At 42.1% G+C, this 13,329-nt stretch overlaps 1 protein-coding gene across 1 annotated transcript in view; it reads right to left on the minus strand.

Annotated features, from left to right (window-relative positions):
* Positions 1 to 13,329, minus strand: part of LOC308296953 (cone cGMP-specific 3',5'-cyclic phosphodiesterase subunit alpha'-like) — a 30,467-nt gene that overhangs the window by 3,977 nt on the left and 13,161 nt on the right. Inside the window, exons 9-20 of the mRNA XM_080740311.1 lie at positions 12,684 to 12,833; positions 11,911 to 12,054; positions 11,048 to 11,113; positions 10,064 to 10,210; positions 7,946 to 8,053; positions 7,179 to 7,288; positions 5,581 to 5,668; positions 4,888 to 4,988; positions 4,526 to 4,633; positions 2,340 to 2,403; positions 1,201 to 1,275; positions 1,004 to 1,087 (exon numbers count right to left, since the gene is read on the minus strand). Of these exons, the coding sequence (XP_080596437.1) occupies positions 1,004 to 1,087; positions 1,201 to 1,275; positions 2,340 to 2,403; positions 4,526 to 4,633; positions 4,888 to 4,988; positions 5,581 to 5,668; positions 7,179 to 7,288; positions 7,946 to 8,053; positions 10,064 to 10,210; positions 11,048 to 11,113; positions 11,911 to 12,054; positions 12,684 to 12,833 (1,245 nt within the window). The remainder of the gene's footprint in view (positions 1 to 1,003; positions 1,088 to 1,200; positions 1,276 to 2,339; positions 2,404 to 4,525; positions 4,634 to 4,887; positions 4,989 to 5,580; positions 5,669 to 7,178; positions 7,289 to 7,945; positions 8,054 to 10,063; positions 10,211 to 11,047; positions 11,114 to 11,910; positions 12,055 to 12,683; positions 12,834 to 13,329) is intronic.

Below are 13,329 nucleotides of genomic sequence, written 5' to 3' on the forward strand. Positions count from 1 at the left end.
TGAATAATTGTGTGTGTGTGTGTGTGTCCTCGCGAGTGCGTGTACGTGTGCGTATGCGCATGCATGTGTGCAAATGAAAGACCCGTTGCCTGGGACCCCCTAGGGGCCCCGGGCTGCACTTAACTCATACAGTGCCGCCGGCCACAAGGGGCGCTAGAGTGCCCGAAATTTCTCCATAGACCTTCTTTATAGCTTTCGTCGACCCTCTCCCAACTGGCTTGTGTTTTCACTCCAGTCAATGCTATGGGTGACGAGAGGAGGAAGCTAGCTGACACGTAGCCAAAATGCTAACCCATTTAGAAGCCCGATCTAAAGCTATTTCAGCCGCAAAAAACTTTCTCTTTGGGTCTGGGAACACAATCCGGAGAAAATCCTGTCTAAAGATGTGATTTATTATTGGAGTGGGCGGCACGATGCGGCCGTTAGCGCGAATACGGCCCGTGGATGGCCGAGTCTAAGTCCCAGCATTGAAGGACGTCTAGACCGGGGCTTCGTTGAGGCCTCCGATTAAATAATTCATTTTATTAAATATCCCGGACATGTTCGGGATAGGCACCCTGGAATACGTCCCGGTACCGGTACCGGTACCGAGGTTTTTTTTGGGGGGCTCTAAACTTTATTTTAAACCATTTTCAATGGAATAAATCGTCGGAGCATCTAGCGTCTCTCGTTGGTGAGCGCTGGGCGAGCCGGGACCACCCACGTTGCTCCAAGCAGCTCGGGGTAAGTAAAATAGCAAATAAAAAATAGTTTTTGATCCCGAATATCCCGAACATGTTCGGGATAGGCACAAGAAGGGTTAAGAGTATCACTGACTGGAATAAATAAAGAACTGGCACTAAGTATGGTGCTTTACAAGAAGTGTTTTGCCATTACATGGCAGGCACACTTAATAAAAAAGTGGTACTGAGAGCCAGCATGCTGGAAAACTTTGTCCTCTTTTTGTTAAAGTTAAACGAAAGGACCTCTCTTAAAAGGTCCAAGTATTGTAGCTCCTTAGTACCTTGTACACAAAGGCGCAGACGAAGTCAATGAAACCGCACTGCATCTTGGGTAGCTCCGCGGAGCAGTTTCTGTCCATCATTGGCTGAGAGAGTGAGAGAGAGAGAGAACAGGATGAAATTGTTGGTTTGAAAAGAGTAAATTGACAACACCTGTATGCAAACATCTCTAGATCAAATTGAAAGAAATGCTACTTACAATGGGCTGCTGTTCCAGAACCGTCCTCTCCAGATCTCCCTGCTCCCAGAACTCTGCTGCCACCATCAGAGCCACCTAGGAAGAGTCAGTTTTGACAGCAAATCTTGATTTAGTTTTTATCATAATATTTTGAATAAAATGGCATCTTAAAAGTTTTCGTTTTTGTCGACTAAATATCATAAGATTGTAGTCGGCTAAATCTACAGTTGATTTTGCAGAAAGTTTTTTATTTCATTTTGGCGGGTCTTGATGGCATCGTAATGGCTGATTTTACACTTGGTTACATGCTGAAAATAGCCGATCTACAAGCTCACAAGTCACAAGGCGTCGCAGTGTGAGCTTGTAGATCTGCTATTTTCAGAGCGCGAAACCCGAGGGCAACCAAACATAAATAAAATAACGTGTCTTTTAGTTCTACTGGATTTCTTCTCCACTAGTCCCTCTCTAACATTTTTGGTTTACTGACTAATCTTTATTTGTTTGACGTAATTGTCAGTATATTTGTTATACAGTAGTTATAGTCAGGGTTCCCACACATTTTTACCAATTCATTTCCAAAACTTTTCCAAAACTTTTCCAGAATATTTAACCCAATTTCCAGGACTATATAACAATAATTCAGCTCAATAACAGGTCGCTTACTCCTATGTGCAATGCCCAAAGACAGGTAGTGTATGCCAGTGGTTCTCAACCTTTTCAGGCCGTGACCCCCAAAATAATCATGTTTTAACTGGGGACGAGCACTAAGAGTAGAGGAATTCTGTATAACGTTTTTATTGTGAAAATAGCTATTGTGAAAACAACGCCTCGCGTTGCGAGGCGTTGTGAGCATGTAGATCGGCTATTTTCACAATTTCTACCTCTAATATTTGACAATTTCGTCAATGTTTAATTTGTCATTTCAGAGGTTAACAAAATCATTAACCAAAGACAATGCATAGCTATTTTTTTCCAGGATCTTCCAGCACCCTTGATAAATTCCAAAACTTTTCCAGAACTGGAAAAAAAAAATGTCTAATTTCAAAATATTTCCAGGAATGTCATGACCGTGGGAACCCTGTATAGTTAAGTTATAGTTATGAGTAATTTTCCGTCATATAGTTTTAGTCGACGATAACAACACATGGTGGTGAACACACCTGGCTCTGGACCTCCCATGGCTTACAGATGGCTGACAAGTCACACGCCGTCATCATCATGGCCCTGTTGGAGCACACAACCAAAGGTCAACATACAATGGGTGACACCAAAGATCTTTAACCCATTTAGGCCTACGATTATTGACTGCTTTAACTACCGAAAAATAGCAGATATACAAGCTCACAGCGCGGCACCGAGTGCTGCGCTGCGAGCTTGTAGATCTGCTATTTTTGAAAAATCGTGATTTTTCTTTGCAAGTCTTTGAATATATCTATTTAAAAGCGAACATTTGTAAATCAAATATTTGCTTCTGGGGGGTCCCTGGAACAACATATTTTGAGATGGGGGTCCGTGGCCAAATACCTGTAATTTTGGGGGTCCTTGACATGAAAAAGTTTGAGAACCACTGATTTAGAGGAAGGATTTAGAAGTCGGCTCAATGATCGGGTCAAAGATATTCATAGACTTGCACACATTTTCACGATTTTTCAAAAATAGCAGATCTACAAGCTCGCAGCGCAGCACTCGGTGCCGCGCTGTGAGCTTAGTTGTATATCTGCTATTTTTCTAAAGTTAAAGCATAAAATAACAGTTAAAGTGGTTAAAATCGAATGCGACTCGGGCGCGTTCCAGGTATTTGAGAGTTAACCCATTTTTGTCAAGTATTCGGAAAAATCAATCAAACATTATTCAAAAATTACAAAAACAAACATGTTGCCACATACTGTACATGTACTGTACTACACAAAAATGTGTTCCCCGCCTGATAATACAGCAAGATACGGTACACGCCACTAGAGGCGACACATGGTACACAATTCCTACAAATGGTCTCCTATGTCGATGTCGGCGTCTGACAGAAAACTCGTGCACGTCAAATGTTTATTGGGGCCAGATCCTGTGAGAGTATGTTGCATGGACAGAGAAAGGTTGATGATAAAGTTGATTTTCTCTTAATGTGTCTCTCTGAAATGAAAAAGTAAAGAAAAAAGATTTGGGGAATTGTGTGTGGCTTGTGACGATTGGGTCCAATATTTATTTCAGTGACCATGGAGCTAAAGACGGGTTCCGAAGCCGTGTTCACGTTCACTCTCCCATTGGAATTAATAGACTCTAAACCGCTTCCCGTCTCCTAAAAAGGCATCCACCATAGTCTTGTGGGGCCGTTTTTTAGGCCAATGAATGTTTTTTGTGCAAAACAGATGCTTGCAATGGATTCAGAATAATGGAAAACCCCCTAGTTTGACCCCTCATATATGCTACTTAAAGCAGATTATTTTTTTGCTTTCCTGTAATGTAAAGTTAACTCATTAAAAGCCTCAGAAATTAACGGATTAAAATATCCAGAGTGCCCCCCCCCCCCGGCCTCATTCACTCCCGTTGTCTTATTTTGAAGGCCAGAAGTCTACAGCGCAAACACTTCCGGTCTGACGTCATCGCGTCCTGCGCCGGAAACCGATCGTTGTTTACGTGGTGCCATGCTGGATTGCATCGGAGCTTTTATACATGTGTTATATAAGCGAGCATCTGCCTCCATCTTCGCTTCTAAAGTGTAGTTTTGAGATAATGGGACATTAAAGATGAGATCCCCCGTCCACCTCAATGTTATGGGATGACTATTTTGTGCTCGTGGAGCCGTGATGATGACAAATCAGCGACGGATTTCGTCTCCGGAGCTTCCGCCATTGTACTCGGTATTGTACTCGCCGTTACAGTAATATATTACTTTTCACGAGATATCTTGTGATCGGCACTACTAATACTCGAGTACTTTTCACCAGATATCGCGGGAATGGCACTAAATCGGTTAATGGGACACCAACTCTAGCGGCTGATAACACCAATTTAGCTGTGTCTCAGAAAGGGTTATCATACCAAAATATAATCTACAGATATAGAGATTTCAAAAATGCATGATAACCTTTGCCACCTTTCCGATACCGACATCTCGTATGGCCCATGGACTAAATGGAGTGTTCAGCTACTGAGACCAGGTTATCCCAAAAGGCTCTAACTTCAATAACTTCAACAGCCGTTAATACAACAACGGCTGTTGAGACTTTCCCACCGCAGCAGTGACAACACAGAAATGTGTGTGGCATATTGGCATAACGACTACATTGGGGAAACAAAGGGGGGTAAAATCCTAATTGGCAACTCTAAACAGTAGACAAAATGTATTTACATGATAATTTCCTTCCTGGTTGCATTGTTAGCAACGTAGTCTGTTCTGGCCTTCTCGTCAGTCATCGGCTCCGTCTGGTCCACGATCTTCTGGAACATGGTTCTCTTCCTGAAAGACGCGGCAAAGCAGAATAGCGCATCGCAGCGCAACGCTTTGTGAGCTTGTAGATGCAACCGAGTGTAAAATCAGGCATTACGAGTCTTTACGATGCCACCAATGCTCGCCAAAATACAAACAAAATCAACGACTAAAACATTTCAGGTGACTAAAAATCTTTCTTCAAAAGACTAAAAATAAACCAAACATTGCTGTCAAAATCAACACAGCTTACAATAAGTAGGAAAACAGAAATTGTTTCTTACTTGAAGTAGAGTGCCAGATCGGTGGCAATAATGCACACTTCAAACAGATGCTGCACCGTCTCAAACTGGCGCTTCTGAAGGTTCTGGAAGATGTTCAGATTCTGTGGAGCAATGATAGACACGTGTTAGTGCCGTGATCCACTTAAATGCCGTCTAAATACAACCAAAATAAAAAAGATTTATGATTATTATTATTTTTTTTAAATTATGACAAAATGGTTGAGAAAATCCATGAAAAAATCCACCCAAAATGAGCAATGCAGAAAATTAAGATCCTTTATTTCAAGCAAGGTAAAGCTCTCGATATACAGAGCAATATAATTATCGTCATTGTCTGGCTAAAAACTCAATTTTTTGTCATAAATCAGGGCTATTGAACACCCTTTACATCTGAGTGTTGGTTAAAATAATATTGAACCAATGGAAAGTAGTAAAAAGTGCTTTGGACAAAACCTCCTAACTCCACTTGACAAATGAACATTTTGGAGTTAGGAGGTTTCAGCCCGACAGCAGAGATATGGTCATTAAGTATTATATGGAGTCATGACTGAAAGAATAAGAATGCGGATACTAGTGGCCGAAATGAGTTTTCTCAGACGGGTTGGCTGGAAACTCCCTTAGAGGTGAGAAGTTCAGTCATCAGTGAGAGACTCTGACAATCGGTCCTCTGTTGTGAGTCTAAATGGAACCCACCTCGTCAGACATGAGGGTCTTGCTGTACTCCAGGTGGTGTCTCTCCATGATAGAAGAGCTGTGTAGTTTGGCCAGTGGGGACATACTCCTGCAAGAGAACAACCATCAACAGTGTACTTTAAAAGGCAGTCCGGGACGCCTGGGGCAAGGGTCTTCAACAGGGGGTCCTCCGAATCTTTGTGTGACTTTTTTTCTTTTATATTAACCACTTGATATTCTGAGAACTTTAGCCAAAAGCAGAAAAATAGCAGATCTACAAGCGCTGCGAGGCTTTGTGAGCTTGTAGATCTGCTATTTTTCTGCTATTTTTGGCAAAGAGGTTTGGTGTAGAGGATGAAGAAGCAGACTATGTACAGAGTGAAAGGTCAAGTTTATCAAGTATTGATGGTTCATGTGGTTAAATATCAGCAAACACAAATTGACATTTATCCAAAATACACTGATTGTGCTGTCAAACGATGAAATTGTATGGAACCTATGAAAAGGTTGTGGGGGTCCCTGCTTCATCTCTCTCCAAACTAAGGGGTCCTTGGCCTGAAAACATTGAAGACCCCTGGTCTAGGGGGTCCTCAGAGATACTGCAGGGGGGGCCGCCAAATCTTTTTGTCATAGTAATTTATTATTATTATCTTTTTCCATTAACCACTTAGCCTCACGTAGCCAGGCTTACTCTTCGTCGAAGAGAAAAGCCTGGTGACAATATCAGGCAGAGACCGTTCAACTTCCGCCGTGAGAATTTCACCGGAAGACTACAAGGCATGATGTAACTTCCGTTAAACACAGCACTTCCGCCACTTCCGCTAGAACCAACCGGAAGGCATATTGTCCACAGGGTGTTAACCACTTGAACTTTCGCATTCCTATTCTGGGGGGGGGGGGGGGGGGGGGGACATTAGCAGAGAATAGCAGATCTACAAGCTCACGCCTGACTGAACTGAGCTTGTAGATCAGCTATTTCCGGCGAAGAGGTTTGGTGTGGAGGGCGAAAAAAAGAGCAGACCGAGGCAAAGGTGGAGTCGAGTTTACACAGTATGGAGGGCTTAAGTGGATAAATGTCTGAAAACACACGTTTAACATGAATCCAATATGTACTTGTAGTGGGGGTCCCTGCTTCCTCTGTCTCAGCTAAGAGGCCCATGGCCTGAAAACGTTGAAGACCCCTGATGTACTTTACAACTTCATTTTTACACAACAGCAAACGCCCCCCAAAATATTTTCAAGTATTTCATTGCTTTGTGTCAGTTAACCACATGAACCCTAGCGTCCCTTCCCCATCAGATATAACTAGTAAGACGCCCTAAGGGCGAGAAGCGACCTCGCCCTTTAGGGAACACATGGGCACACGTGCAAGCATCCATGCCTGGGTGACGGCAGACTGCTGGACGAGTCGCCTAAAATCTTATGATATTTAGTCGACTAAAATTAGACTAAAACTAATACTTTTCAGGTGACTAAATTATGACTAAAACTAAATTACATTTTATTCAAAAGACTATGACTAAAACTAAATCAAAATTTGCTGTCAAAAACAACACTGCTTTGCAAGCACAGAGGGTAATACGTGTCTGCCTGAAGATGATCAAAATGTGGGCTCGTACTTTGTCTGGTAGAGATTGTTGGTTCCTCTGTGGTCGATGTCGTGGCAGAATCCTGCAGAGACCATGGCGAATGCCTCCAGGTCAGAGTAGTACTTCTTCAGTTTACCTGTCTGCATAGGAGGACAGAGAGACAGGCAGTTTACCTGTCTGTATTGGAGGACAGAGTAGGTTGACCATATTTTCAGGCGCTGAAACCGGGACGCAAACCACTGTTGCCTAAAACCGGGACCCTCAAAGCAATGCGCACGTTACCGCGCACGCGCGCGCCCATTCTAACGTTCGTGTACGCGCACATACACACTTTTCACTAGTTTGGGGTCTCCCTTAATCTCTCCTAGGGTTGATACCCTCACAAAAACATGCAGTAATCCTGGTCTCAATAATGCCTCCCCCTGGCCAGCCGGGGCGCCTGATGGAGGGGAAAGGAACTGGTTGGAATAACGTGTTCCTTCCACGCGCTACGTCCAAACCAGGGAAATCCCCCCTGTCAGGTGAAAAGAAACAACTTGGACTACTCATGCATTGAAGGAAGCATGAGGTCAGTCCGTTGTCTCCCCAGGCGCGGCAGAGGGAGAGCAGAGCCCAGGATTACAAAGGCAATTGGCACTGGGTGAAAAATGGGTTGCAAAATCGTGGGATAAAAATGATATAATAAAAATACAAATAAATCTCTCTTTTGGGTCTCGACCTGAACAGTTTGGGAACTGCTGGTTTACCTGACAGAGAGAGAAATGTAAAAGAGAAAGGCGATGCGAGACGTGACCCACCATCAGCAGGGTGAACATGGTCTGGCCCACGTTGAAGCCGTGCCTCCAGTTGTGGTAGGTGATGTCGCGATAGCCCCGCCGCACCGTGTACATCCACCTGGTCAGGATCTGCGGGACGGGAGCAGAAAACCTCGTTGGCATAACCCTTAATCCATTTAGGCCTAGAATTATTGACTGCTTTAACTGTTGAAAAATTGCAGATATACAAGCTCACAGCGCGGCACCGAGTGCCGCGATGCGAGCTTGTAGATCTGCTATTTTTTGGGGAAAAAGTCGTGAAAATGTGTGCAAATCTTTGAATATATGTATTTTCAAAGTGAACGTTTGTAACTCAAATTTTGCTTCTGGGTGGTCCCTGGAACTAGATATTTGGAGATGGGGGTCCGTGGCCAAATCAATATCATTTTGGGGGTCCTTCACGTGAAAAAAATGTGAGAACCGCTGACATAGTCGTCTCTCAAGAACAGACTAACTGAGCTCCAGTTCAGTGAAAAGGACCTTTTCTTTGACGATGGCTGGCCAGATTGCTGACATATAAACATAGTTTTTTCAAAAAATCTTAGAAGGATTCAAAAGACACTTATAGAATCGGGTCAAAATTCTAATTTTCACGACTTTTCAAAAATAGCAGATCTACAAGCTATTTTTCAATAGTTAAAGCATAAAATAATGATACACAATATGTGTACCCGTTCTAAATGGGTTAAAGCAGGGGTCTTCAACAGGGGGTCCCCTAGGGGGTCCTCCAAATCTTTGTGTGATATTAACCATAGTGTCCAAATTCGGAGAACTTTAGCCAAAAATAGCAGATCTACAAGCTCACAACGCCTCGCAGCGCGAGGCGTTGTGAGCTTGTAGAACGGCTATTTTCGGCAAAGAGCTTTGGTGTAGAGGGGAAAAAGAGCAGACTAAGTACAGAGTGAAAGGTTAAGTTTATAATGTATTGACGTGGTTAAACACAAAAAAAAAACACAAATTGACATGAATCCAAAATACACTGACGATCGTGCTGTCAAACAATGAAACTATATGGAATCTTTGAAAAGGTTGTGGGGGTCCCTGCTTCATCTCTCTCTCAACCAAGGGGTCCTTGGCCTGGAAACGTTGAAGACCTCTGCCTTAAAGGTCTCACTACATCAAATGTATTTTTTCCTAGATTTCCTGAACTCAATTACACCGCAATTACACTTTGAACATCCAGTAGATTTTCTGTGTTCTGGGGTTTTTCTAGTTATTGGGGTCAGAAAATTTAAATGATTGACCCCCCCCCCCCCGGACCTTGATGTCACAGTCCCTTAAAGGACAACTTTAGTTTTTTATAACAAAAGGGTTCATATTTTAGATTGTAATTAAAGAATATAAAAGATGAGTGTTAAAATTATTTCATTTACTTCTTTCTATTGTTTTAGAGATTCTTATTTCAGTGGTTGGGGGCATGCGTACAAGTGGCTAAATATGTCATTTTACACAGAATAAGCCCATTCCCAAGATACAACGCAACCTTTCATGGTTGGATGTGACTTATGAGGGCTAGAAGTGTTACTGTAAATAGCAATAAAGAAACTGCTGGCTTATTGTGTCTAAAAATACATATTTAGCCACTTGTATGCATGCCCCCATGCGTACGCATGCCCCACATTTTAGCACGGTAAACGCGATAGAACGAAGCAAATGAAAACATTTTAACACTCACTTTTTCTTTTCCCTAATTACAATCTAAAATATGAACCCTTGTTGTAAAAAAACAAAGTTCCTTTAATCCCATCTAGAGAATCCAGTTTCTGATGCATCATTACTGTACATTCAGCAACTGAAAATCAGATTTTTTGGGGAGGTCTGGCATGTTGACTGTCAAAACTATACATTCAAGTCCTTATTTAAGCTGTGTATGCTGTGCTGGGTATAATACATTAAAATATAATGTCAACACATCAGAGTAAAACCGTCGTCATAAATTTAAGAGTGTACAGCACTGGGTGTGTGTCTGTATACTGTATGTATGTATGTATGTACGTAAATGAATGAATGAATGAAGTTAATTTGCGCTGGCTGGATCTCCATATGGGCAACCCTGGGTCTCACACACACGCACACTGACTGACTGTAGGAATACTGTACCTCCGCTGGAACTTTGAACTTCTCCACCACTCCCATCTCAAAGTAGCAGCGGATGCCCATCTGGATGAGGTCAAACTCTTTCAAGGGCAGGTCGCTGAAGTGGAACTCCAGCAGGTCACACTTCTTGGCTTCAGGGACCTTGGTCCTCTGGAGAGAGAGAGACGGTCCACACAGTTAGTTATATGCTGTACGCCAGTGTTTCTCAAACTTTCAAACGCCAAGGTCTCCCCTCAACTCTGACAGTGTACAAAATGACACGTACCAAATGGACCAATCTCTTCACTGAAAATAGCTGAACTACAAGCTCATAACGTGCCATGTTTGTTGCGACGCGTGGTTGGATATTGTAGATGAGATTTCTTATTGATGTCAGGGTTCAGATGGTTAACTGGCTAAACGTTTTTAAATATTTTGGACAAAACTCCCTCTCAAACCTTTATGCGAGTGCGCCACTGCGCCAGTGATCACCCTCCCCTCCATCAATGTTGGCACCCGTGCCTAAGGTTGTGCTCTACACCAGGGGGTCCCAAACATTTTTGGCTCGGGGCACCCCAGAAATATATATTTTTTTTTCCTCCGAGGCACCCCTACATTATATTAATACTTTTCACTCCCAGCTTTGTGTTTAATTGAGTAAATCAGAATTGTGTTCAAATTAATTCACCTCCATATAAGTGGAATCATAAGGGCATTTTTTTTCCATTATTCTTCTCGAGATTATGTTGCGAGGAGAATGTTGAGATAATAGCCATTTTGGTTAGAACTGAAAATAACTTTGTACTTCAAGTTTAAAATGATTTTTAAGTGTCCAAATAAATTCAAAATATTATCAAATTATCTCGTGGCACCCCTGGATTGCCGTCACAGCACCCCAGGGTGCCCCGTCGTCACCCACTTTGAACTGCTATACACCCATCACCCTTAACAGTATACAGTCGGTCGTGATGTTATTCTATCAGGATTATGGCTTCACTCATTTCTTACCAACAGTTTGTACATTTCCTTTTGGTCACAGTCCTCTGGTGCGCTGCCCATCTTCTCTTGAGTTTGCTGTACAAAAAAGAAGAATAGGAAGAATCTTAATTACACATTATCATATAGTTTTCGAATTGATCTCTATAGTACAGTATATTTGCTGTAGTTCTACAAGTCCATACGACTGAGCACACTTCAGGGTCTCTGCAACATGGGAATTTGGAGGAAAACACGGAAGGTGGAACTAGTGGTTCTCAAACTAAGGGTCTCGGTGCCCCACTATTTTTGAAAATGTTTGAAAATATATGAAAATTTTTCAGCATGGGAACGATTATATGACGATTATGACAAAATAGCCACAATTGCGATTGAGCAGGGGTCTTCAACGGGGGGTCTGGGACCCCTAGGGGGTCATCAGAGTTACTACAGGGGGGCCGCCAAATCCTTGTGTGATAGGATAATTATTTTAAATTAACAACTTGAACCCTCGCATCCCTATTCCAATGAGAACATTAGCCAAACATAGCAGATCTATAAGCTCAACGCCTCGAAGCGCGAGGTGATGAGAGCTTGTGGATCATCTATTTTCGGCAAATAGGTTGGGTGTAGAGGTAAAAAAGAGCCGACCAAGTATCTAGTGAAAGGTCAAGTTTACAAAATATCGATGATTTAAGTGGTTTAATGTCTGAAAAATACACATGAATCCAACATAGACAGATGACAGCGCTGTCAAACAAGTCTATGAATCTATCTATGAAATCGATGAAAATCTGCATCACACATTTATACAATATGTAGAGGGGGTCCCTGCTTCATGTCTCTCTCAGCAAAGGGGTCCTTGGCCTGAAAACGTTGGTGGCAGCAGGACTCACCAGGATCTCCTGGACCATTTCCGGGGTGGCTTTGTTCTGGTAGTTGAGCTGCTCCTGCGTTATCTCTTTGCTCCATTCGGTCCTGTTCAGCTTGTCATAGGTGTCACAGTTCAGCGTGGACCAGCCCAGGAACTGGGTGAGGGCCTAGACAGTGCCAGGACACAATCCATCAGTGTTGATTTGGACAGGAGGCTTTGATTTAGTTTTAGTCATAGTCACCTGAAAAGTTAGTCATACTGTAGTCTGTTGAATCAAATGTAATTTAGTTTTAGTCTTAGTCATCTGAAATAAAGATATATATATATATATATATATATATATATATATATATATATATATATATATATGATTTTACACTAATTACAATAGTCAGTCACTCATAATTTCGATACAGTCTGTTTCTGGAGAAAATGTTGCTAATTCGGCTGCAGTATAGCGTTTTCAAAACCACCGGGATCATTTGTTTACTTTCGGAAAACACAGTTCTCATTTGATGCAGTATATAAACTTTGGTGCTCTATACCAGTGTTTCTCAAAGTGGATTCCAGGGACTCTGTGGGTTCCATTAGGGGGGTCTAAATTGTCCCATACAAGTCTGTAACTCTGACAGTGTACAAATGGAACCAAATGAACCCGGTAGGGTTCATTTGGTTCCATGTGTACACTGTCAGAGTTAAGGGGAGACCTTGACATTTGAGAGTTTGAGAAACACTGCTCTATACAATACTACTACTACTTTAAAACAATAGCGTTTAACATTGCTTCATTCCTACTTCTGTAACTTGCTCATCGTGCTCGTCGAAAGGCTTGCCATCTTTCCTGTTGAAGAAAGTAGCAATGCCCACTATTTCTTCTTTCTTGTTGACAATGGGCAGAGAGAGGACGTTCTTTATCTTCCAGCCTGTCTCGTCCACAGCTTCTTTCTGAGAGGCACATTAAATTAAACATTAAGACATTATCACATCATCAAAAGTGCCACGATAAGAATCTGAGAATCAAATATCCACTTAACCAATTAAAACCGGGAAAGTATCTATGTAGTTTTAGATTTTAGCTATTCAAAAATAGCAGATATACAAGCTCATATAGCATCACTTTGTGCCGTGTCATGAGCTTGTAGATCTGCTATTTTTTTGAAAAATCTTGAAAATGTTTGCAAATCTTTAAATATATATATTTGTTATAGCGAACATTTTTAACTCAAATCTTTGCTTCTGGGGGGTCCCGGAACAAAATATTTTGAGATGGGGTTGGCGGCCAATTTTATACAATTTTTGGGGGGTCCTTGACATGAAAAGGTTTGACCACCACTGATGGCTGTAGCAACATATGTTTTTTAGAGAACTGTTAGGATATTAGGAGACATAAGTTCAAGTCAGGCATCATCGCCATGCTGGCTAGTGGTGGGCATTTTTGTCA

This window comes from Nannobrachium achirus (genome assembly GCF_963921795.1).
Source record: "Nannobrachium achirus genome assembly, chromosome: 13".
In the NCBI taxonomy this organism is placed as follows: domain Eukaryota; kingdom Metazoa; phylum Chordata; class Actinopteri; order Myctophiformes; family Myctophidae; genus Nannobrachium; species Nannobrachium achirus.